Below are 27840 nucleotides of genomic sequence, written 5' to 3'. Positions count from 1 at the left end.
TTCATGTACTATTTTTGCTTGATTGTGAGGTCTAGTGTTGAACTAATGAACATGTGGGCATTTGGTAGATTTCTATAGTTTACTGATATTCTGCCAAAGGAACAGTGAGCACTTTTTTTTTTTTTTTTTTTTTTAGAAAGCTCTATGTATAATACCAGACAGACAAATCACAATATGAATATAGCTGCCCCTAGTAGACGTCATGATTAGACTCCTTCCGATGCTGTATTTTTGTTGTGTAACAGCTCAGGCAGCTGTTGATACAGCATCAGCATCCAGGCCCAGACTGACCTAAAAATCTTACATAACATAACAAGACTAACCCTATAAAGCTCCCAGCCGAAGCCACTGGATTCAACAGGCCTTATTCTCTAGAAATACAGCAGTTTTGTGAAAACAAACAAAAATGGCTGGGCAGCTGATGGGCTATCACAAATTGATTTTACACACAATATACACATGCGTGATCATGCAGTACCTGGTAAAGCTTGATGATGTGAGGATGGTCCAGCAGCTTCATGATTTCCACTTCCCTGTAGATCTTCTCTAGGTTCACGGCATCTAACTGGGTCTTGTCTATGATCTTAATGGCCACCTGCAATTCAGCAAATGTAAATGTTATGTCTGCTGGGCTTTTATTTTGAAGCCACTGATGCATGAATTATTTATAGTTTCAAGAAAAATACTGGATTATTCACTGAGCTGCACCGCAACAATACAATGAAACAATAATAATTTCAGACCTATTAGCTTTCTAAAAAAATCAAAAGACCACTAAGGCATGCAGTATGCCATTTGTGTATATGGCTTTATAACTGTAATAAAATAAGGCATAAAATCATTGCTCGCAGACTGCTTCCTGTCTTATGTCTTTACAGCACCTTTTAAAAAATGATGCAACTGCAACTGGATATAAAGCTGTTCCACTTTTGCTTGTAAGAGAGAAATGGTGGGAAGCTGCCGAACTTGTTTGGTTTTATCTGAACTGAACTTGACTGCAGCTCTTAGTCACTCTAAAACTCAAGTTTAGAGTGAACTGACCCTGGCACAGTAACAATGTAACTAAACTAATGACGTAGACATAAGGGCAGATCCAATCATTTACAGAAAATACGCATTAAGCAATGCAAAATATAATTTAGTTAAAGTAGTTAATACAGGTTAACAGCAACCCAAACATGTTTCTATGGTTTGCCACTGTGCCCTAGATATCAAAGGTCACTGTTAAAAAAATAAATCTATTAAGCTATTCAGAAATAAGTTAAAACACAATTCATTTCAACATTTCTTGAATACACATTTTATTTTTAGGTGATTTAATTTTTTCATTTAAAAATCTTATAAAATATATTAAAAGTACCTCTTTAAAACCATTTTAAAGGGTTAGTTCGCCCAAAAATGTAAATTCTGTCATTGATTCCTCACCCTCATGTCGTTCTAAACCTATAAGACCGTTCATCTTCAGAAAACAAATCAAGATATTTTTGATGGAATCTGAGCGCTCTCTGACCTCTCCATAGACAGTAATTTAATGAACACTTTCAAGGCCCAGAAAGGTAGTGAAGACATCGATACAAATAGTCCATATGACTCCAGTGGTTCAACTTCAACCTTAATTTTATAAAGCAACAGGAAAAACTTTTGTGTGCAAAAACAAACAAAAGTAATGACTTTATTCATCAATTTGTGCCACTGGCTGCACTGTTTTTACATTGTAAACTGCACAGGAGACTGACACAGGCTAGAATGAAATTGATGAATAAAGTCATTATATTTGTTTGTTTTGCACACAAAAGGTATTCTCGTCGCTTCATAAAATTAAGGTTGAGCCACGGTCACATTGTCTTCGCTACCTTTCGGGACCTTAAAAGTGTTGATCAAATTGCTGTCTAGGGGTCGGAGAGCTCTCGAATTTCATCTAAAATATCTTCCTTTGTGTTCTAAAGATAAACTAGGGTCTTACGGGTTTGGAACAACATGAGGGTGAGTAGGCTAATTAATGACAGAATTTTCATTTTTGGGTGAACTAACCCTTTAATTCTCTCTCTCTCTCTCTCTCTCTCTCTCTCTCTCTCTCTCTCTCTCTCTCTCTCTCTCTCTCACACACACACAGACACACACACACACACACACACACACACACACACACACACACACACACACACACACACACACAAATAAATAAATACACATGCATAGGCCTATCTATAGCCTATTCACACATATAGGGTGTTGTGTGTGTGTGTGTACTTATTTTAAGTAAATTATTTTATTTATGGTTACATCATTTGACATGGTTTTAGTCATTACATTTTTATTTTGTACAATGTGGCATAAACGTTGTTAATAATTCTACGAAACCAACACGAGTAGCTACATTACAAATATTAGAACTTGGCACGTTGGAACAAAACTGCATTTTTAAAAATGTTTTTATTTTTCATCTCGTAGATCCCATTTGTCACATACCCCAAATACAACTTACAAAAAATATATATATATAGGTCGAGCAATTATAGGCTATTCTTCCCTTCTTTCATCACCGATAAAAGTGAAAATCTAAGTTGTTTCGATCGCACGTTAGCGCACACTAGGCTACTTACCTCAGATTTTGTGATGCGATGTCTCGCCAGCTTCACAACTGCAAAATTCCCTTTTCCTAGCGTGCGTTCAATATCATAAAATCCCACGCGAACCGGAGCCCGCTGCGACGGCTTTTGGTCCTGTGCAGCCATGACCATAGTTTTCTACTGAACTACTGGATAAAGAGGTGTGTGGATGATTTGGCCACCTTCACCTGCTCTTGCAAAGCAATTGAAGTGGCGGGTATGATTATGTTTCTTGTGCCAAAGCTAAAATGCAAATGGGGCATATGGGTGCCAAGGGCTCCTGCACATTTCTTCGTTGCCAGATAAGGGCTCTCTACATGACTGAAATGAGAGCGCATTCCGCTCTGATGCTCGGCGTGAGGAATGATGTTCTGGCGCTCGACATGCATTGACGTCAGTGCTGAAGGGATTTTTATAAAGGGGCGGATCTCACAAAGCGGCTTCAATGTCCGCGACCAGCATGTCACCAAGACAACCTTATCCACTGTGTACGTCAATCAGCGGCTATTGCAATCTCTACAAACACTTCAGCTCGACTGCGTACATATGCCCTTCAAAAATGTGAATTATATTGTTTATAATATAAAAATGATCATGCACGCTCTTCAGTGTAAACAGGTGCGCCTTCAAACGCATTTTAATTCCTTTGTGCTGCCTGCACACGTTTGTCATAGAGGACTGATTTTGCTCAAGGTGTGCGAAAAATAACTGTGATAGTCGAAGATAAAAATAAATAGCCTAAATAAAAAATCAAAGGCATAGATAGAGAGAGTGAGTCAGAGACCTCTCTCTTGAAATGCAGCTGGCATCCTTATATTGCTATTTAGAATTTGGTGTTTTGGTGTTTAACCGCAGTGACGACAAAGGAAGCCTATGCATCAACCAAATGGCTTTGCGATATTTGCAATATAACAACTTTCAATATAGGCCTACATTATTGTTCAGTGTAGTTTTGTCTCATAGAAATATGCAGGCTATAAGTGTTTTCATAAAAAAAAATGTTTTAAAAATAACTAAAATATATTAGGCCTATATATGATTTATATCATTTAGAATTTAATTTAAATAATATCTTTGTAGGCTACATTTATTTTAAACATCTGTAGATTTGCGCTCCCAGGACTCTGAGCCTGTTGTCAAAGAGCGACCCCTGTTGTCAAAAACAAAAAAGGCATCACAAATAAGTTAATCTAAAAAAAAGAATACTGCAGAGTTAACCCAAAGTTTGAAATTTTAAAAATGTAATAAGGAAATTTAACTCAACGGCTGTGTTTGTCCATATTTGAGCCCAACTTGGGTTTCTGCTACTTTCTGAAGATATGCATCACTTTGGCATTTGTTTTACACAAAGTAACTTATTTCAATTACTATGGGACCATTTCCTTCTGGATTTGGCCTACCCAAATTGAAAAGCTTCCCATACTCCCATACTAAAGCATGTACATACATATACAGTGGTCTGAATTTATAAATTTTGGTGTCATTTTATAGGAACACTGCAAAAAAATGCTTTTCTTACTTAGTATTATTGTCTTGTTTCTAGTTTGTCTGAAAATTCTTAAAACAACAAATCAAGAACAACAAACAAGAAGCATTTACTAGACAAGCAAATGTATGAAAATATAACTCAAAATTAAAAGTTTTTTTTTAAATAAGCAAAATAATCTGCCAGTGGGGTAAGCAAAATAATTTTAAAACAAGAATATGTATTTATACACCACTGGCAGATTATTTTGCTTATTTTGATTTTTAAGATTATTTTGCTTTGTTATTTTTCCCCAAAACAAGACAATAATTTTTACTTGTCTAGTAAATGTTTCTTAGTGTAAGAATTTTTTAAAATTTTGACTAGAAAGTAAGTAAAGCATTTTTTTTGCAGTGAAACCCTTTGAAGTTACATAAAGCACTGCTAAAAGTGAATAGGCCCTTTTTGATTTTTGGGTTATAAACTGTGTATGCAGACCACTGTACAGTACGTGGGTATGGGAAGCTTTTCAATTTGGGATTCGGAAATCCCAAAAATGGTCCCAGAGCATTCTTCGGTGTATCGAGATTGTGAAAACATTAAGTAACTAAATAGAATTTCATTAAGTTAATTGAAATATTACAAATTATGGTACAATGACTGGTCGGATACTGTTTTTATTGGTGCTGGACACAAATTTCACGATTTCAATTAATAAGCTTGCGATTTGATTCCCATTTAGATTCAGATGGGACTCAAGGGAATCCAACTTTAAAGGGATCCCCTGGTGTTGAGACTTGTATGGCTTAATATAACATAAATGATGTCTCTTACTGAATTATGTAGTAGAAAACCCATGAAAGATCTACGTTATTTAAAAAATCGATTTTATATTTGGACCATGGGCGGCGCCATTTTGTTTGTGTTCTAGGTTGATGACGTAGAGTGGTTGAACTCCTCAATCAGCTGGCGTTACCCGTAGCTATTTTTACCACAACGCAACTCGAAAATTGTTTCAGAGTTAAACAAAACCAATGAATTGCTTTGTAATTGTACTTAAAACACACTCAAACATACATGTGCAAACAAACTCACCTACACAAACAGATCGGCGGCCGGGAAAACACACTGACAGACTGCGTTGTCTCAATCGAGATGTTGGGCTGCTCAGTCTCCATGACAGGGGCTGAATCCAAAATCGACCCCCTATACCCTGAAATAGGGCATTATTTGAAGGGACGGCCATTTGTAGTGTTGTCCGACATCATAGTGGACATGTTCAAGTGCAGTCATTCAGTCTCACGTTGCACCGCAGTGTACAGCCGATTTACAACAGCTGTCCGACTTGCACCCAAACATGTGGACACAAACTCTCTCGCTCACACAGACTCACACACACCCCAACAGATCGGCGCGAACACACACACACACACACACACACACACACACACACACACACACACACACACACACACACATATGAGGCGCGAACAGATCGGCGCGAACGCACGCACTGCGTGCGCGCATACATCACTATTCCCTGTGTTGATATCTAGACTGTTGATATGCAGTAGATTAACTGTAATGCCTATGTATCCAGCAGAGGGAAATATCTAGGCAGGATGATGGGATAAGTTAACGTGAGGAGGAAGAGAGGCAGGATGTTTTGGTGATGATGCATGGGATTGGTTTGTGCATTAAAGTTTGAGCACGCTCAGTGAAACCTCAATCTTTAAACTTTCACTTTTAAGACACAAATTACTTTCGCTACTTTTGTTCACTAATACAACTTGAAGGAGTGAATGAAGACGATCGAGTGCGTGAAGTCGGACAGCTGTTTGTAAATCGGCTGTACACTCGTTATTGCGGTGAACGTGAGACTGAATGACTGCACTTGAACATGTCCCTATGGTGTCGGACAACACTACAAATGGCCGTCCCTTCAAATAATGCCCTATTTCAAGGTATAGGGGGGTCGATTTCGGATTCAGCCCCTGTCGTGGAGACTGAGCAGCCCAACATCTCGATTGAGACCGCGCAGTCTGTCAGGTGTGTGTGCCCGGCCGCCGATCTGTTTGTGACTTGTGTAGGTGAGTTTGTTTGCACATGTATGTTTGAGTGTGTTTTAAGTACAATTACAAAGCAATTCATTGGTTTTGTTTAACTCTGAAACAATTTTCGAGTTGCGTTGTGGTAAAAATAGCTACGGGTAATGCCAGCTGATTGAGGAGTTCAACCACTCTACGTCATCAACCTAGAACACAAACAAAATGGCGCCGCCCATGGTCCAAATATAAAATCGATTTTTTAAAATAACGTAGATCTTTCATGGGTTTTCTACTACATAATTCAGTAAGAGACATCATTTATGTCATATTAAGCCATACAAGTCTCAACACCAGGGGATCCCTTTAAGAGTCCAACCTCTCAACTAATGCTGTAAACATACAGGGAGACCAGTCAGCTGGTATTATTAAAGGCATACATTCTTCTTCTGCATACATTGACTGATTTTGATGAAACTTCAGCTACTTCAGCTGTTTTCGTTGTAGGAGACAGACCACATGATTGTGACTACTGTGAGTCAAAGTTATAGCACCCCCAACAGGCATGCTTTGAAATCACCCTCTTATTTTTACCCGATTTGCTTCAATATTTGTCAGAATGTAAATACAGATGTGAACCTGTAAAAGGATTCTTGATTTATTGAATGCTGTTGTCATGACAATGTGTCAAACTTTAAAATTCTATGTAGGTGTTTTTGAGACTCTTGGCATAAACTCAACATACACATCAGAGTGGTAAGCCAGAAGACATGGGCAAAGCCTTAGTCCACACGGAGACGCGTTTAGCTGTATACATTTTGTACCGTATCAGCGTTTCGTCCACACGGATCCGGCGTTTTAGAAGCATGCATCCGATATTTTTCGAAACCGGGTCCCAAAGCGGATAAATCTGAAAACGATCATCTTCCGTCTTCGTGTGTACAGCGAATCCGTATATTTTCTGAAGCGGTGATGTCATCACACTACGTCCAGCACGGTGAAAGAGGTAAGGGATACAACTACGGGCACTGGGCATGCGCACATCAATATCGCGTCATTTAATTAACGTATCTGCATACCTGTAAGGGTAGGTTTTGGGTTGGGGTAGGTGTAGGCATTAATAAAACACATCTGTTAAGTAGCAAATGTATTTATTGTTATTTTATTGTAAGATTTTGCCTCACCTCCGACCACTGCTATACCCCTGCCTAGCCATAACTCTTCTTCTCCGTTTTTAGTGTATTTCTGTGGCAGAATTACAGCGCCACACACTGGCCTGGCATGCAAACTACATCGTTTTTAGTCAGTTTTTGTAATCTCGTGTGGACGCAGATATTTCTTGATACGAGGAAAAAAAAAGATCGGATTGGGAAAGCGCTGGCTTCGTGTGGACAGGGCCTTAGAAATGGGCATGGAGGAAGGGCTCTATAGCGCCACCTTTTGTCTAAAGTTAGAGATTTGTTTCAAATACAGTCAGCAAATACATATATTGTTCTCGTCGAGTCGGACAACTTTCTAATTTGATTGCATAGTTTTTTATACCGGTAATTAGGTTAATAATTAGGTTAATAAAAATCTAAAAGGACTTTCAATTTTGAGCTCCAAATGATAACTTCTCACTCATTTGAAAGTGACCTATAACATGAAATTCATCCAAGTTGAACTGATCTCATGAATGTGGCTATTGTGTTTTGTGGTCATGGTGGCACCAGCTGGCTGCAGTAAATGTCTTTGGCATAGTCCTTTTATATTTACCCACTTTGCATATATCCCACCCTACATATTTTCCCTAAAACGGCAGTGTGGTGCAGGGATGTGGGCCCGCCATCGCGGCTGGCAGCTATATATATATATTTTGAATTTCGTGATAAAATTGACAACATTTTAAAGCTCAGAATGTTCCATATCAAAAGTAACCTGCTCTGTCTTGTCTGTTGGTGCAAGTGTCCTCTTAGCTTCGCAATTTCTCACTGCGTGAGAAAATGGATGTGTGGCGTGAGAACAGTGTCAGTTGTGTGATATATTTGCCAAAATATAAAAATCAATATATTTAGTTTTAATTTCATTCATTTGTTTTTGTTTATTAAGGCTTCATTTACATCACTGCTTATACATTCCAATATTTGCATAAGAAACTTGAAGGCTTTTTGATCATTCAGTATTTCACAGGAATATTTCAGTGTAATTAATTACTGAGCCTGATACAGCACATCCGGTAAAAGCAGCATAACATGGTCATGCAAACCAGTCAGTGGAAGCAAACAGGCTATTGCATATCAAGGCTATCTCTGTCTGATTCGTTGAGCAGCTTGTTTGTGTTCACCCTTCAGAGTTTGGTTATAAAGATGCATTAAAACCTGGTAGGTATTACTGGTATTTTCACAATGGTCATATGAAAACTAGAATAATATAGGCTTAAAAAAAGAGAGAAGGGTAAACTACGTCTACATCTGATAATCATAATCGTAAACTTCAGATGTTGTTGCAGTGAAATTCTGGTAGAGATTGAATTAATGGTAAATCATTCATTCAGTACATTTTGGAAATTTAAAATATGATACTGACACAGTCCACACATAACACAAACCTGATTTGATAACATATCCACTTTTTTTTTTGCCTTGCACATTTCAGTTACAAATGATCTCACTCATTCAAACATTATATATAAATTGGATTCTTCAATATAGATAATATTGGCTACCTGGCACCAAAGAAATACTTGGGCAAGACATTGACAGGTCAGCTATTATCATTACCAGAGAATACAGAGTTAAACGCTAATGTTCATCTTTTATATCAGTAGCCATATAACTCATCCATCCATCCCTGGTCTCTGTAGTATCTCCCACTTCCACGGCCTTGCAGTGTGTCATACATGTCGTTGGTTACAAAGCCACTCTCAGTGCTGGCCAGTGTCACAAAACCACTTTCAGTGTCCCTGCCCGCCAGGTTGTCATAATCTCCAGGTGGAGTGTCTGGAGAAGAACCCAGGAAGGAAGTGTTCTTGATGTCAGGCCGCGTGCCGGCCAGGTCTGATTCATGCTGCCTTCGGATGACGTTATAGACGTCAGGGCTCGGGCTGTTGCATCTTTCTCCAGCGGCCCAGTATCCTGGATCCTTTGGAGGGGTCTCAGTCTCTTCTTTCTTCCTGCATGCATAGATTGTTATTTATTATCAAATTTAATATGGCTTAGTGAGCAGTGAAACAACGCACCTCTTTGTGAACAGCTTAAAACAGAAGACTCCTGTCGCCACAATCAGCAGCAGTAGAAGTGGTATGGTTGGCAGCACAATGTAAGCAATATTGAGAGCATTGTCTGAAAGTTTGCAACAAAAGGATATTGGTTAATATGAAAGGTATACAGCCTTTATACACTACTATATCTACTAGTTTGGATTATTGTTTCTGAAAGAAGCCTATTATGCTAATGGAAAAGCAACATGTTCAGCATCATTACTTCCGTCTTCAGTGTCACATTATCCTTCAGAAATCATTCTATTATGCTGATTTGCCGCTCAGGTGATATTTCTTATATTATCAATGTTGAGACAGTTTAATGCTTTTTGTGGAAAATGTGATACTTTTTTGTCAGGATTCTTTGATTAATAGAAAGTAAAGGTGTGGTAAGTGTTATTTCAAAACCGTTTTAAAAAAAGGACGTGAACCGAGTGGAATAACAAACTTGTAGCCAATCAGCAGGTAAGGGGCGTGTCTATGGTGAGACGAGAGGCTCAGTGCGCGCCATTATTCAAAACACGAGTCACACAAGACGGACATTAGCCAAAAAAGAACTAATATATGCTGGCTTTTACTTGAATATGCTCGTGTGTCACGTTCGCTTGTTTGTCCATTTGCGATCGTATTGAAGCTCACTTCAGCGATTATAAAGACCCGTTCATTTCCACACCGCATGGAGCATCTAAATCCCCTCAGTGCTTCGAGGTTTCAAGCGTCAGCTCACAAAATGTGTCCAACAGGTAAGATACTAAACTCCTAATATATGTTTGTTTCCTCTTTTCATCTATATAACCCATCCGGTCATAATTGTAATATGTTGTTAGCTGGACTATCGAGCTTGTATACTAACGTTATCGACTTGTTCCTGAGAACTGTTTGTGTTTTGTGATCGCTTTAACTCTAATCTTGTCATAACTGTAATATGTCATTAGTTGGACTGTCGGCTCGTGTTCTATCGAATTGTTCATGAGAACGGTGTGCGTTTTTGTGATAGAAGGGGTGACTTTTTCATTGAATTTTCAACCTGGATTAGTTACACACAGATTTTGCCGTAGTCGTTGCCTGGGTTACGTATGTGTGGGGCGGAGCTATCAAAATAGGGCCGAGACCCTTTTTGGGGGTAGGGGCGTGTTTGTTTTGGTGATTTGAAATACCAACAACGGTTACCAGATATCACTTACCCCACCGTTAATTAGAATTATAAATGTTTTTACTCTCACTTTTGATCAATTGAATGCATCCTCACTGAATAAAATTTTCCATTAAAAAGGTCTTACTGACCCCATATATTTTTGGATTTTATAAAATAAAACACGCACGCACGCACGCATGCACACACACACACACACACACACGTTTATATTTGTGAAATGTGGGGACATTCCATAGGCATAATGGTTTTTATTAGCCTGGATGCCAGCCGAACTTAGCCCCGCCCACAAATTTTTAGGTCGGGCAGTCACTTCGTTGCTCTGATTGGTTGTAGATCTATCCATTTGAGGTCTTTACTGGTTCGGTTGAAACACGCCCCATAATCACAGCCCAATGGAGCAGTTTCAGACTCATATTCTAACTAAAATTGAGTATGACCACGTCAGGCTAGGTTTTTATACTGTACAAAGACAAACCATATTTTCTATCCCCCTACACTGCCCCTGCCCCTAAATCTACCCATCACAAGAAACATTCCTCATTTTTCAGTTCTCAAAAAACTCATCCTGTATGATTTATAAGCATTGTGAAAAATGGGGACATGGGTTATGTCCTCATATTTCACCCTCTCCTTGTAATACCTATGTCATACACATGTCATTATACACATTTGTGTCCTGATATTTCACAAAAACATGAAAAACACGACACAAAAAAGATTTACCTGGAGGTTCAGATACAACCACCCTCATGCCATCAACCATCTCTGTGACAGAGGGGTATCTGGGTCTTCTAGGTGTCGGAGGAACATCTGTAATATATGAGAATTAGGTTTTGTGCATTATCTGGTATAAGACAAAAACATTAAAACAAAGAAACAGACACATACAAATCAACCAATTAATGCAGACTTCATCACATTTCACAAATTGCACATTAAAATAAATCCATCCAACATTTGGCCAATGGTTCTCAAATGTTTTTACTCCTAGTAAAAAAGTAGGACAATATTTGAAGGTCCTCCAATCTAAGCTGATATGTATGTCGGATACTTCTGTTGTAATACAAATGAATAAACTAAAAAAAAAAAAACCCGAACAAACAAACAACAACAAAAAAAATTGAATCATGTACATGTTTAGTTTTGGTATTTGTTTGCATTGTAATTAGGACTACCTTTTTGAAAAGGAAGTACACTTAAGCATATATATAGATATAAAAAAAGAGTACTTATTATGGAAATATAATCCAAACAGTCTTGGAAGTCAATGGTGCCCCATAACTGTTTGGTTATTCATATTCTTCAAAACATCTTCCTTTGTGTTCAGCAGAACAAATAAATGTATACACGTTTGGAGCAACTTCAGGGTGAGTAAACAATGATATATTTTTCATTTTTGGGGAACGATTGAGAGCACTTTAAAGGGTCATGAAACCCCAAAACACTTTTTTTGAGATGTAAACAGACATGTATAGGCTGCACATAATTGAAAACACTAAGGGTACTCTGTTATTCATATGAAAAATAGTTATTTTTGCATTTTTCAGAGCAATTTCTGTCTTCCGTTTTGAAAAGCTAAATCGGAGCAACATCAAGAAATCTGACGCCAGCGTGTTTTCTCGAACCATGCTTGTAGCTTGTGGGAACATGACGTTGACCGTTCCGAGCGATTCTCGATGTATATTCATGACATATGACATAAAGCTCATTCAATCCAATCACTGCGCTGTATAAAATATAATTGAGTTAATATGCATGAGATGAGACAGTCGCTTCTGTCAGGTTTATCTTCCATCATTATTGAGTCAAGGTGGGGAAGTTTAGGAAGCAGTGTGTGGAAAAGTCAAAGAGGAAAGTGAGACGTTATGCTAATACGTAGTAACGTAAGGGCGCTGAGCGAGCTGTAACCGGGACGCCGTCTGGGGAAGCCATTGCTACAAAGGCTCGGTAAAGTAAAATTAACTTGAGGAATCGCACGCCGAACCTGCAAGACATTTATGTCAGGAGTGCAAAATAACTGATCTGTATGCAAATGAAAAATATTTTTAAAGAAATATCAACAAGAATCAAAAGCCACGTCTTCTCCGTTTTATTTGTGGTCACAGGCATGCACTAAACCGCATGTGTTCGGGCTCTTAGTGAAACAGTTTGCATGTTTTGCCAAATATAGATTTATTATTATATTGCCAAATATAGGTGCACGGCTGAGACTATGTCTGCGTCCGAAACCTGGACACATTTGAAGGCAGGAAGTCATCTAACTGCATCCAAATCTAATGTTTGCTTCACTTCCTGTCTGCTGAGAGCAGGGGCGTAGCCATCTTTTCAGAAGTGAGGGGGACAGAAATGTCGTAATACCATTATTTTTTTTGGACCAATATAATTTATCGTATCTCTTGCTTTTAATTGGGCAAGATATCAAATACACTGCTGAACAATAACCAATAATTAATATCTAAAATAGTATTCTCCTATTCTCCTATTTTTTATGCCAATTTTATGATTGGTTTATATACTACAAACACTTCTGCATTAAGACTCCACAGATTTTATGCAATGTAAAAAAATATGTATTCTGATGTAAACTATGCTGTTCTCTATGTGAATATGTAGTAAAGTGTGATTTATTCCTGTGATCAAAGCTGAATTTATCCTCATTACTCAAGTCTTCAATGTTACATGATCATTCACTAATCATTCTCAGATGAGGATTTGATGATCCACACAGTTATGATTATTATCAGTTGTGCTGCTCATGGTGATGCTTAATTTTTGTGGAAACCATCTAAACATTTGTGGTCAAATTAAAAAAAGAGAGAGAAATTAATACTTTTATTGATCAGACATGCATTAAATTGATCACAAGTGATATTTTTTAAAATTACAAATTAGATAATAATTTATTTAATAAATGCAAATAAATGCTGTCCATTGAACTTTCTGTTCATTAAAGCATCCTGAAAAATAACATGCAGGCTATTATGGTTTCCACAACATTTTTAAGCAGCACAACTGTTTTCAACACAGATAATAATCAAAATTGTTTCTTGATTATGATATCTTCTGAGAGTGATTAGTGAAGGATCATGTGACACTGAAGACTGGCGTAATGATGATAAATTCAGCTTTGATCACAGGAATAAATTACTATATATTCACATAGGAAAAAAGCTGTTTTAATTTGTAATAATGTTTCAAAATATTACTGTTTTAACCATTTTTGATTACATAAATGCAGCCTTGGTGAGCAGAAGAAGATAATAAACATTAAAAGCTGCATTATTCATGATAGCCTACTTTATTGTCAATAAATAGCCAACATTGAGATGACTTGAAAAACACATAAAGCATATATTGTCGCAATCGTCTGATTGTCGTCGTCACGTTTCATCACTCATAACGATTGTTTTCCTTCAGCTCAGCTGCAGCGTGACTGGGTATTACTTCTACTTTCTGTGAGAGAGCGCCCTCCTCATATTGAGATTCGGAAAAAATGACAGGTCATGCATAGATTATTTTTTGTCTCTGAATTTAAATCTTGATGTATTCACATTGGTTTCTATGTAAATACACTTGCACCTCAAGAAACGCGCTATCAACCGAGATTAGAGAAGGCTGTCTTTAGCGTCCCTGTTAACTTGTCCGCCCCCGCACAGGGTAACGCCGGTTCGAATCCCGCTCGGAGCGGGTCGACCAGGATTGGTGAGACCCAGTAAAAGTGCGGGGGACGAAAATAAATTTTATTAAAAGTGAGGGGGACACGTCCCCCGCGTAATCTACGCCCATGGCTGAGAGACCTTCATCTGATCGATTTTTGAAGGCAGCGTACATCTATCCTTCGCTGCCCTTGATATCCCACAATCCTGTGCTTTCCATTCAGTGACAGTTGAGCTGGGGAAAAAAGATGGCGTCAAGAAGTTGCGTTTGTGGGTCAGTTTGTTTTTACCAACATATTAGACTCCTGATGTCATTACTAGCAAGAAATCACTACTGTAGTAATTAAATATGTGTTTAGTTATCACCAGAGCTCTCTCTATTTAGCTGTAGATCATTAAACTGTTACACTGCCTTAGAAGTCTGTCCGAAATTAGTTTTGTGAGGTGCTTTCATGCACAAAATACCGCTACAGAGTCATTGTCTGATGAGGCAGCGAGACAATGAGTCAGCAGGTTTTCGGACGCAGCCTATGAAACCTCAAACCCCTTTCGCTTATACCCCAATCTAGTATTACAGTGAGGCTTCCCCGCCAAGTAGCCTACATGTTCGTGAATCGTGGGCTCCCCACTCCTCTATCGCATCACAAGCATGTGTTCGTGGGTGGTTCATGTTCTCTTATGAGAGCATAACCCCTCCACGTTGTACATCTTGCCAAATCCTGTGCATATTTGGACAAATATAGTTTTATCACATGTTTGCAAAATATTTCATCATACAGAATAACATTTCTTTTCATTTCTCACTGAATTATGCTGATTTGAGGAGCTGAATGACTTGCGATCTCTGTTCTTCCTGCTGCACGCCATACGAGCTCTCTCATTCGCTGTACTCATTCTTCATTTAATCTTTCTGTTGTAAACAATGCCAACGTGAACCAATGTCTCAGAACCACTGTAACTGCTGCTGGCGTTATCGCTAATTTGAATACGCCTAATGACACTCCCCCTATTTATGCAAACCATTCCCTCTTTCCAAACAATACCCATCCCACCTTTTCGCAGTCGACCACGCCCCTTTTTGGAAGCCTTTTCAAATCGAATGTGTGAAAAAACACTGCAGCAGGGGGGTTTCATGACCCTTTAATAGTGTTAATTTTGTCACCTATTTTTAGTTTAGTCTTAAGGGGGTCGTACACCGGACGCGGAGCTCGGCGGCGCTCGGCGGCGCGCCGCGCAGCGTCTCTGGTATCGCACACCAGACGCGCACATTTTAAAAGGCTACGTTTATTATACATTTCCCCAAAATATGTTTAGACTTTATTCAAGCTGTTGAACTCAGAATGTAAAACAAATGTGTCTTGTAGCAAAGGTTGAAATCAGTATACCTTAACGATAATATACTTTTAATATAAAGCCTTGAAATGGCGCTCTGTGGCGCGGCAGGATTTAGAACAACTTCCTGAGTCGCCGCGGACAGGCGCCGAATGCCGCCACCGGTGTGCGTACACTCATTGAAAACAATGTGTTCGAATTTTAAAGACGTGGCAAAGTGGTAAGTCTTGTGCTAAATGTCCTTGTTAGTTTTAGTCACATTTAGTCATTCACATATATTTTTTAGTTAGTCAAGTTTTAGTCGACTAAACCTCTCATCATTTTAGCCTAGTTTTAGTCAAAAGACAACTTAACATTTCTTAGTCAAATTTAGGTTAAAACATTTGAGTCTTTTTTACATAAATTATATCTGAGATTATTTCTAATACCATTTCAGTCAAATAGTGTTTCACACAAATCAAATATTGGTTAAATGTCATAACTACCAGACAAAATACACTTGATGAATGATTTTTGTTGAATGCAAAATGCAACTTTGTTACATTTATCGATTTCGATCAGTATCAATTCATATATGTAGCCTACTGTGCATATAAGGAAAATAAGTTTGCCTTTTTAAGCACTATTTTAAACTTTTCTTGCGTTAAATTACATTTTCTTGCATTCATTAATATTCACTTGTGTGTGCTTATAATATAAAGCACATAATTTAAAGCACAATATAAAGCTTATAATATATATTTTATAATATAAAGTTAAAATATTAGGATGCAAGGTATTAATGTTTTAAAATTTCACATTTAAGGAAATCTATTCTAGATACATGTATATGTATTTATTAAGGAGCCATACAGGCAGAAAATGGGTAAACCATGGGATTACAAATGAAAAGCATTATATTTCCAGCCACAAAATGACTCTAAATTTGCCTCTTTGCATTGAAATTCTCTAATTTAACCTTAATCAGTATACTAATAGTAATAAAATATAATACATTATTTATTAGAAATAAAAATATTTGAAGTGCTCATTAATGGACCATAATTATTGCACAAATAGTTTTTACTACCAAAAGATCTCCTCAAAATGTTCATTACTGTACTGTTTACCTGTATAGTGAAGCTGTCGTCTATTCAATGTATTGACAGCACTGGCTTGTGTAAAATTTTAGAGCTCCATGAGCCACGTGACCGCGCACCGCTGGGAGATGAACACATGTCAACTGTTATCAACGGCTCTGGCTTTAACTGTTAGGCCACATTAAAGGGTTACTTCAGCGATTAGCATATGGCTTTGTATCAGTAGAAACCCTGGAGTATATTTAAATGATTGTGCTTTCCCCCCTCATATACCCCTGAGACAAGATATTTATGCATTTTATTTCTGGAAAAATTCCTCCTATGACGCAAATTGACGATATTTGCGTCATCTTTGGAATGTTTGGCCAAAGGCTAAAGACTACAGCCAGCAGAGGGAGCTATTTCAACATGTTTTCAACTCGCACATGGGGGATGGGAAATCACACTCACAGCACTCAGCTCGCAGCTGCAGGCATTCATTTAAACCGATCGGGTGCTGCTGAGCAATGTAAGTGTTTTAACTTCTCAAATTAATTTCTATGAAAGTTAAGCTTCCAAAGGCATGAACTGAAAGGCGCCAGACTGAACACACGCTGAGATGCGGCAAGTACGGTCGCGATTACCTCAGCTCTCATCACGAGAGCTCATCAGCTCATTTATGACGTTAAATGTAATCTGACTCCTGCAGCTAGTGCTGTGAGACTCACGCGGCGACTCGATCATTATATTGAACAGAGACGTTCAGTATTTAATTATGGGCTGGGTCCGAAAACTTAGGCTGCTGACTCGTTGTCTCGCTGCCTCATCAGACAATGACTTGTAAGGCAGCGTTTTGTGCATGAAGGCATCTCATGAAACTAATTGCGGACAGACTGCTAAGGCAGTTTAACAGTTTAAAGATCTACAGCAAAACAGAGAGAGCTTTGGTGAGAACTAAACACAGATTTAATCACTACAGTAGTGATTTCTCGCTAGAAATGACATCAGAAGTGTAATATGTTCGCATTTTTTCTCGCTGTTTGTTTTCTATGTCCGCGGGTTATCTATCATGTGATATATAGACCCATATATAGTGATATATAGACCCATGAGTGCAAGTTTTAGCAGGCAACCTTGCCAAAATAACACACATTTTACCCCCCAAACACCTTTTTTTTCCGGAGAACCCCCCCGAGAAGCGATTTTTAAGGGCTAGTAGTTGGTGGGTTTTATTGTAAAAACGTGGCAACTCTGTCTGCATGTGTGCTGAAATAAACGATCTTTGCCGGTGTTGCAAAAAAATAAAAGAATTTATTCATTATAATAAATAATATAATTACTCCTCTATGGATTGAGGCCAGACCGAACTGCCCGACCTAAAAAATGTGTGGTCGGGGCTAAGTTCGCCTGGCAACCAGGCTAGGAGTATGCTGAAGCCTTGGAAAAAAAGGTTGTTGACGAACATATTTCGTCTCGTCTGACAAAATTAACAATACCCTTTAAGAACTAAATTTAAATAAATTTTAGACTTATTAAGGCCCTCCTGGAAGTTTCCCGAGGCCCACTACTAGTTCGAGAACCACTACATCAGCCGTCTTTATTTTAGAAAAAAATATACACATTAACATTTTTGTAACACAATATCTCAAGCTTACCTTTTAATGTGTGATTTTCTGCAGAAGTTGGTGCTGGAGGTTTATCTGAAACATCACATGATTACCCTGTTATCACATACTAAACAGGGTTGTGTTTCCCAAAGCCAACTATGGTCGCAACACAGTTACGTGGAACTTGTGACCTTAGTTGGCTATTGGTGCTTTTGGGAAACACTCCCCAGTTCTTGATGCTCTAGGAAGCTCTAATCAAAAACTGCTGAAAATAATACTAATATATAAAAAATATACTAATCAACTATACTGAAAATATACTAATCAATCGAATAAAATATGCCTTCCCAACCTTTGGTGTACTTGCAAATAAAGTTGTTTTTGGTTTCACAATTGTCGTCATTCCACTGGAACATGTAAGGACCACCCTGACCCGGAGGAGCAGAGGGTTGATGGTACATCACTACGCACACCTCAAACCCGCAAGAAGGCTCATCCCAGTGCCAGTTCCTGTCACACATGCAAAACCATGAGCAAACGGATCTACACAGGGAATGTGTAAGAACCATCAAACGATGAGCAACTCTCGTCAAACCTGAAGCTTGCTTGGCTTCCATCCAGCCAATAGTACTGAGATGGGCAGTCTCCGTTTATCTCCTCATACTCTTGATCCCTACGAAGCCCGATCCAAAAGTCTCCGTCTGATGCTTTCAGTTCATGGATGAAATTTTCTATCAGTCTCTGCTCAGTCTTAGACTCAATACTAAGAAGGTCTCCACCATCACTCCTGCAGGCTCGACTCGCATCTTCAAAGTTGAGTTTACGTCGGCTGTCCTGAAAGTAGGCGATTTTATAGCAGGGCTTCTCAGTGCCTCGCTTGCATATCTGTTGGCCTTGAGAGACACATTGTAGATGTTAGAAAAGACAATGGAATGTATATATAGCATATTGAAATATTGATTAATCCCATTGTACTTTTATTTGGATATAGTTCACATAAAAATGAAAAATTCTCTCATCATTTACTCACCCTCATGTTCTAAACCTGTAAAATGTTCTAAACACAAAAGAAGATACTTTGAAGGATACTATGGAAAACATATATATTCTATATGGGATTTTTTTTGGAAGAGACTGTTTAAAAACTGATTTTATTTTATTTTATTTTTTTAATCTTCTGTTGTGTTCATCAGAAGAAAGAAATTCATACAATTTGAGGATGAGTAAATGATGGTTGCTCATTTTTGGGTGAACTATCCCTTTAAGATAAACAATTTTGTGAAAATGAAACAAAAACAGTTAGGATTAGGAGTGCGTCTCAATCAGATTCTTAGTTCTGACATTCCTACCAGTGCACTAAAACGTTCGTTCCCTAAAAAGTCCCATAATGCACTGTGAAAGCCAGGGAGCATCGATGCTCAATATGTTCCCTAAACGGAAGTTCTCAACCAAGAAACACATATCACGTGAGCCAACTCACTTCACAAAATGATGAGATAGATAAAAAAAAAACGGACCCACTTTATATTAGGTGGACTTAAAGGTGCACTATTATGTAGTATTTTTGCAGTAAAATATCCAAAAACCACGAGGCCAGTGTTATATATTTTGTTCAGTTGAGTACTTACAATATCCCAAATGTTTCCAACTATTTGTAAATTGTGAGAAAATTGCTATTTTATCTAAGGACTGGGACGTGTCAGCATAGCGTTTGAGCGTGTCGCCTGTCAATCGCGTCATATCTGCGTTACCCTCTGTTTTATTCTGCATAAGCGCTTTACTCTTAGCAGTGTGAACATGTCACAGCAGCGGCGAGCGAATGCACAGAGTAACGTCATAACATCATTTTAAACACACTTAAATGTATCTAATATGATATACAGAGCTGCTTTACTTTATAATCATGACCGGAAGTGCGGGCGCCCGGCGACTGTGTCCCGTCCTGTCATAATAAAAGTCCCGGTGGCATGTGTTTGTATAACAATCACTCCAGCAGCCGTGCTCAGCTCCACAACACTCGGTCCTGCTCTGCTTTACACTACAGTAAAGTTAATAACCGCATCCATGAACATGATTTCTGCCCGAATCCTATTTTCCCCCAGCTGTGAGGTGAAGGCGTCATCAAACTACGCATTTGTTTAGAATAGGCGCCCTCCAGTGGGCGGAAAGTTGCATAGTGCACCTTTAACTACTATGTACTAACATTGTAATTAATAATTTGATACAATGCACTTATTGTGTACATACATGTCTTTACATTGTACTTACATTTTAAAAATACCTACATGTAATTATGTCTGTAATTAATTTCTGTAGTTACATTTGTAATTACACAGTTGGCACTTCCCTTACACCTAACCCTACCCTTAAACTGACCCACACCACCACACCTGTCCCTAACTCTATCCGTATCCCACCTCAATATCAGCAAAGGTGTTTTGCAATACAATTTGAACACAGTAAGTACATTGTACTTATTTTTTGATGTAAGTACATAGTACTTAAGGCCACCTAATATAAAGTGGGGCCAAAAAAGACATTTTTTTAATTATATTTCAGCATAAACATCACTAGACAGGTAATACACATAATGTAACTAGATTTATTTACGGCTGAAATTTTGCCTGGATATGTAATAAGCAATGTATTTATCACAATGTACTTTAAAAAACAGAATGATATCAGTCTGCTGTTGTTCATATACCAATAGTGATTTGTACAATGAGGACATTGTCATGTCATTGGAAATATGTGTCCCAATCTGTAGTGAGTCAGGGTCCTTACTGTCCTTACCAATGCCCGAATTTATGTACATGATGTGCATATTCACAATCTAGGAAGCGGAAGCTGATTGAGATGCACCCCATATCTCAGTATAATGCTAATCTAAACCTTAAGAGATGTACATTACAGTAGGGATTTACTGTATTCTGCATGTAGCCACAGGGGCAAACTCATGGTGCAATGCATTAGTAGAGGCCCACATTTTATCAGGTGGCCTTAACTATGTACTAAAATTTTTCAGTTAACAGGCTTCCAGGGCTGGACTCACCACTGTATTGCATTATCTTTGTCTAATGCCTTGACATTTCAGAACTATAAAATAAGCCATGGGATAAACTTGTTTTGTCAAATCTTAAATGGACACACCTCAGCAGCACTTACTGCATTGGTTCCAAAACCCAGCTCAAGGCTCAAGTGCACTACAAAATCTGTTGCAAATGGAGATTTGCCTTTACCGGCCTTTAGGAACTGCTATGGACAGATATCTTTTATTCATGTGCCCACTAAAGCCTGGAATGAGATCCCACAGCACATTAGAACTATAACACTTTCTCGCCATCTAATGGACAGGTATATCTGTGACTACTGAGGTGGCTCTATGGCCTCCCCCTAATGCTCTTTCTCTTGGTTTGTGTGAAGTGTGTGGTATTTATGCTATAAACCATTTTTTACTGAGTCAGGCCTGATTGTTCTTAATATTTCCTGTTTAAAAATATAAATAAAAAATAAATAATTTTGATTTTTTTTTTTATTAGTATATTTATGGAGAAGTGTGGTAAGATGAACCAGTTGGTAAGTTTGCCCACCCCTTTATCTTGGCAACTGTACACTTTTAATGTCAAATGAGTATACATTTTGGATCCACTCATAATTTCTGCCAGACTATGAAAATGAGAATAGCAAGGGAGGAGTGGAAGGCACTCATTTACTTTAAAATCTCTCTCTCTCTCTCTCTCTCTCTCTCTCTCTCTCTCTCTCTCTCTCTCTCTCTCTCTCTCTCTCTCTCTCTCTCATATACACCTAAAGGATTATTAGGAACACCATACTAATACTGTGTTTGACCCCCTTTTGCCTTCAGAACTGCTTTAATTCTACGTGGCATTGATTCAACAAGGTGCTGAAAGCATTCTTTAGAAATGTTAGCCCAAATTGATAGAATAGCGTCTTGCAGTTGATGGAGATTTGTGGGATGCACATCCAGGGCATGAAGCTCCCGTTCCACCACATCCCAAAGATGCTCTATTGGGTTGAGATCTGGTGACTGTGGTGGCCATTTTAGTACAGGGAACTTATTGTCATATTTAAGAAACAAATTTGAAATCATTCGAGCTTTGTGACATGGTGCATTATCCTGCTGGAAGTAGCCATCAGAGGATGGGTACATGATGGTCATAAAGGGATGGACATGGTCAGAAACAATGCTCAGGTAGGCTGTGGCATTTAAACAATGTCCAATTGGCACTAAGAGGCCTAAAGTGTGCCCAGAAAACATCCCCCACACCATTACACCGCCACCACCAGCCTGCACAGTGGTAACAAGGCATGATAGATCCATGTTCTCATTCTGTTTACACCAAATTCTGACTCTACCATTCGAATGTCTCAACAGAAATCGAGACTCATAACACCAGGCAACATTTTTCCAGTCTTCAACTGTCCAATTCTGGTGAGCCTGTGCAAATTGTTGCCTCTTTTTACTATTTGTAGTGGAGATGATAGTGATACCCGATGGGGTCTTCTGCTTTTGTAGCCCATCCGCCTCAAGGTTGTGCGTGTTGTGGCTTCACAAATGCTTTGCTGCATACCTCATTCGTAACGAGTGGTTATTTCAGTCAAAGTTGCTCTTCTATCAGCTTGAATCAGTCGGCCCATTCTCCTCTGACCTCTAGCATCAACAAGGCATTTTCACCCACAGGACTCCCACATACTGGATGTTTTTCCCTTTTCACACCATTCTTTGTAAACCCAACCCTTACGAAAAAAAAATATATATTGCAAAATATCATGTAATACATATATGGGATTTAATATTTATATTCTCCAATATATTGCAATATATGACAGCGGCAATCATTTGTATATTTTGCAATATATTACAGGAATATATTATAGATTGTATAATACCATCAATATATTATTCCATGTATTTACAATATATTATAATATATTTCAAGTAATATATTGGTAAATATATTTTTCTTTCGTAAGGGTAGAAATGGTTGTGCATGAAAATCCCAGTAACTGAGCAAATTGTGAAATACTCAGACCAGCCGATCTGGCATCAACAACCATGCCACGCTCAAAAATGCTTAAATCGCCTTTCTTTCCCATTCTGACATTCAGTTTGGAGTTCAGGAAATTGTCTTGATCAGGACCACACCCCTAAATGCATTGAAGCAACTGTCAAGTGATTGGTTGATTAGATAATTGCATTAATGAGAAATTGAACAGGTGTTCCTAATAATCCTTTAGGTGAGTGTATAACATATATACATATAAAATTTTAGCATAACATATATTATATCTGTTGCATCAAAGCAAATTTGTCCAGGTCTAAAATATTTAGGATCCATATTGGTGATTTAGCAATGTATAAAACCATGCAAATCATTTAGCTAAATATTAGCCTAAATTCGTAAACTAGCTAGTTAAATCCAACGTGGAAGCTATAAGGCAAAGTGAGCCAAATGCGGTGGGGTAAATTGAGCCAGTGTTTTAACTTACCCCTCCACAAGGCACTGCAGTTAGGTTAAATCTCTGAAGTATAAACTGGTAAAATTTCAGTGTAATGTTACACAGCTGTTTAGTTTATAATTTCCTTTTTCTTTTAGTTTGAGTTTATTTGATAGGAACGATGTACAAGTACACTAAATCCTTCTCTGATAAGACCCAGAAGATGCTTAATCGCATATATCTTTCCAACTGTAGTCCCTAATGAACTAATGAATGTTCAACACTGCAGAAAATACACCTGTGACATGTATACGACAATTCACCATGACGTCACAACAGTAATAAACGCTCTTCCAGGTGGCAAAAGCCGAAGCGTTCCAATGGCAATGCTAGTAAATTGCTTGGTATTCAGACAAAGTTTACATGATTATTGAGGGACTGATTAACTAATTCAGGAGACAGCAATACATGAAATGTCTAACCTTGCTCCAGTAGATGTAGCGCTAGTCTAATACCATAATTTTTAAATGAGTCTCAGCCTACATTGAGTAGTTATTTTAGTGACTGTTGCTGTTTGACTTACAATATGTTAGGCTATTGTAGATGGTCTATTTCCCTGTTATCTAACTAAAAAAGGCTATGATGGTTTTCTGTTGCTCGGTCGGGGTCCGATCAGATGGCACAGACGTGAGCTTCTGACGGTCAAAAGGATAGCGTGCTGTAGACTAGCGCTACTCCGCTAACATTCGGCATTCACTCAAACTAAACTCGTGGTGATGATGAAGCCAATGTGGTACACGCATCAATCATCCATCAGCCTACAACTATGTTTTGCTTTTCCTATTTCTTCCATTGACATTCGATCAGTAGCCTACATGACACTAGAAGTTCTGTCTCTTCCTATTTTTACTTCAGGCAGTGACTGGCAATGAGTTTGATCTTTAAAAGAGATCTAAAGTTTACTAATATTAGTCTCAAAGTTCCCCAGCTAAAGATAATTATGCTCTGCTATGATTTTGTAGATGGGCCGTTTTGAGAATACTTCTCTGTAGCGCCTCTTTTGACGACGTCCACTCGCTTTAGCCTCCTCACCCACAGGTTTTGCTGGATATATTTACTTTTTTCTGAAGGAAATCGATACAGTCCTACACCTTTTGCTGTAGATCTGACGGCGTAACCCCAAACACAACACGTTTTTGTCATAGTTTCAACTTTAATCAACAACAATGTTCTTAACTATGTAACTGTTTACAGTAGCCTGCTGGATCGGCTGGATCTCTTCAGTTTGTCAATAGAAGCCGCTCGCGTTCTGCCACCCGGAAGTATCCTGGTACCGATTGTTTACAAACATTCTGAAATGGTCTATAGTCTGTTTCCGTTGTGTATTTTGCACTTGCCACATGTTCTTTTGTCTCTGTTTCCCGCCACTTGTTTGTCACCATGGTTTCCCTCGTTAGTCTAGTTCAGCTGTGTATTGTTAATTATCTAGTTATTATTAAGTTCCTCTTGTGTAGTCACTCCTTGTTCTAGTCTAACGTCTTAGTAGTGGTGTTTGGTGTTCTGTTCAGCGTTTCTTAAAATAAAAGCCTATCTGTTTGGAAGTTCTGGATCTCCTCATCTCTGCTGCACTACACATCATGACAATACTATACCAAGAACCTTTTGACTAAAATGTGCATTATCTTAAGTGACATTTATTTATTCATTCGAATTAAGTTTTTATTGTATTTAATTTTACTCAACAAACTGTTTCGGCTGTTGTTAGGGAGGTTACAACTTTGGTGTTCAGCATACAGATATTAAAATTCATCTGGTTGGTTTTACGTTTAAATTAGCTTTAAGAAAAGAAATATGACAATTTGTAAAAGGAATTTTGATTATTAAAGGTGTTTTTAAGAGAGGTAAATTATCTTTACAATTTCACATGGTTTTATTCAGATTCAATTAGATGATCTGTTTCCACCCAGATGGTGCAACTTACCCTCTCCTGACAAGCCACAACAAGATGTTTGGTCTGGAAACTCACTATTACTTTTGTATTGTATTTTTTGCTATGAAATAATAATAATCGTTGGAATCAAGAATTGGGAAATTTCTACAATTTTAGTTGTGTTGCATTTTATTCATGTTATATCAATCGAAAGCGCATGCATGCTAGAAATAGAACCTCAAAAAAAGATGTTTATATGTAATTTTGACACAAATACATAATAAAATGAATAATCAATTACATATTGATGTTTGAAAGTCTCTAGGTTAACATAAATGCAAATTATTACTAATTGTATTGTACATAAAACATAGTTGTCGATTTTGAACTATTGCACCTGTCAATAGCCTACAGAACAAAATTCTTTGCCCGTGAATACTGCTGACGATGTCTTTGCTGTCTCAGTATTTTATTACTTTGTTATTATAAATGATTGTTAAAGTTAGCAGAAAAAGAGCAAAGTATTTCTGATGACACTCAGGGTTTTTGTAGATATTGTAAAATGTTAATCCGTGTTTTATTTTATATGCGGTTGTCACAGCCCACAGCACAGCAGAGAGACGGCATGTTGCAATTAAGTCCTATAATGGCGGCCGCGCCACTGTGTGACGTCACATGAAATCTAAGAATTGACAGGGCTCAATCTGAGGGCCGGGATAAACGGTTGTCTTTCAAACTCCCTCTGCACACAATTGGATAGAGCTACAACCAACCAGAGCAACGAAGGTGAAGCGGAGCTGATAGATTAAACTTTCGTCGTATCTGGTCGGCAAAACTCTTAAGAATGACTTCAGTGCCGTTCTTTGTTCTTTTCTCAGAGAAAAGCTTAACTCCAAGTCTTCCAGAGTCGCGGTTAAACCCCGCCCACTGACTCTATACACGATGTGATTGGCCTGACCAGAGTTTGGTTTTTACACCTCGGAAGTGTATTGAGAGCTGCTAGACACTCGAGGCAGATTAGATTTACTTCCGCTAGGGTGCGTCTAGATTTCAAGGCTAAATGTACCCATTTGAGCCACAGAAACACTTTTTTTTTTTTTTTAATTAAAAAAGCCATATTTTTAGAACCTTTTTAAAAAATATGTTTTTTTTAATGGAAATGTTAAAATAGAAAATGTTTGATGAATTTATAATAACAATAAAAACAAACAAACCACATTTTGAAGCAGTAAAATGTATACTCAAGTGTATGTCAGCCTATCTTTTATCTATAGAACATATTTTTTTTCTAAAAAGCAATGGTCTAGCAGCTCTTCCAGGGACTCCCAATGTAAAACAAACAAAAAACATTGTATCAAGAACATTAACAACATCGTGTAGCAGATCAATTAAAAAAGTGCAAGTTTTTTTTTTTTTTTCAGATAAAGTACAAGAAAGCTACCTTTTTCGCGAGAGTGTACATATTTTAAAATAAACTTATATATATATAAAATAAACTTGTTATGATATCGTTTTGCTTTATGGATACCATATTGTTATAAAAATTAGATGAGATGGAGCAATCATTTAATTTAGAGAAAGCCATTAGTGTCTGCGGCAGAACATACCTCTGGGCTCGTAAATGTCTGCGCCGCAGGGAGGGTGGACAGCACAGCGCGTTTACAAGTGGTAAAGAGAGAAAACAGCCACTGTTAAAGCATCGTCTCACTCCCTGTATTCAAGCTTCTAATTACAATGAATTAAACAGGAAACGAACGAGTCCAAGAGTTAAGTGAGCGAAAACAACAACAACAAAGTTCATGAAAAACCTTTTAAAATAGATAACGCCCATTGTAACCTTAGGTTGTCAAAAGGGCACATAGCCAACTGCAGTATCAAGTAATTTCTCAAATCAAGTTCAATTTAACAAGCTTTTCTTCCAGATATTACATACAGAAATAAAATAGTCGAATGTTTCTTAAATGTGCGACTCACCGCCCAGAATCTTTGACGCGCACGCGGAGACGCTGAATAAAACCATCACGCAGCCACATTTTCTCAACAGATCCATTTTATCACCTTTGGTCAAACTTCCTTGGGTCTTTAAAGTAATTTCACGAACACAATGGAATTCCAAGAAAATGAAAAGGGAACATCCAACACCAGGAGGGCTTCATCCAGTTGAAAACGAATCACCTGTCCCGTTATCCGCTGAAATGTGTGTGTGAACATCCAGACAGGCAGATAAGAGTGAGACGAGGGCGCGTGACTGAACGAAGACGCAGACGACCCCAACACGTCACCAAAT

The 27840-nt window shown here is 38.1% G+C and overlaps 2 protein-coding genes across 3 annotated transcripts in view; both read right to left on the bottom strand.

Moving 5' to 3' along the window:
• Window positions 1–2996, bottom strand: part of sik2a (salt-inducible kinase 2a) — a 57668-nt gene extending 54672 nt beyond the window's left edge. For both annotated transcript variants that reach the window (XR_010904281.1, XM_067437823.1), the window contains exons 1-2: window positions 2604–2996; window positions 479–595 (exon numbers count right to left, since the gene is read on the bottom strand). Coding sequence is in view for 1 of the 2 variants with exons in the window: in XM_067437823.1 (XP_067293924.1) it covers window positions 479–595; window positions 2604–2741 (255 nt within the window). In the remaining variant the exon portion in view is untranslated. The remainder of the gene's footprint in view (window positions 1–478; window positions 596–2603) is intronic.
• A 5217-nt stretch (window positions 2997–8213) lies between these two features.
• Window positions 8214–27833, bottom strand: layna (layilin a). The gene is made up of 8 exons (XM_067439956.1): window positions 27528–27833; window positions 27161–27178; window positions 18762–19059; window positions 18519–18676; window positions 18215–18259; window positions 11237–11323; window positions 9337–9439; window positions 8214–9270 (listed from the first exon to the last, which is right to left on the bottom strand). The coding sequence occupies exons 1-8, from the start codon at window positions 27601–27603 to the stop codon at window positions 8919–8921; spliced, it is 1137 nt and encodes a 378-aa protein (XP_067296057.1). The 5' UTR covers window positions 27604–27833; the 3' UTR covers window positions 8214–8918.
• Between the last annotated feature and the right edge of the window lie 7 nt (window positions 27834–27840).

This window comes from Pseudorasbora parva, chromosome 3 (genome assembly GCF_024679245.1).
Source record: "Pseudorasbora parva isolate DD20220531a chromosome 3, ASM2467924v1, whole genome shotgun sequence".
Taxonomy (NCBI): Eukaryota; Metazoa; Chordata; class Actinopteri; order Cypriniformes; family Gobionidae; genus Pseudorasbora; species Pseudorasbora parva.
Note: the sequence above shows the minus strand (reverse complement) of the source record. Positions and strands in the feature narration are given on the sequence as shown.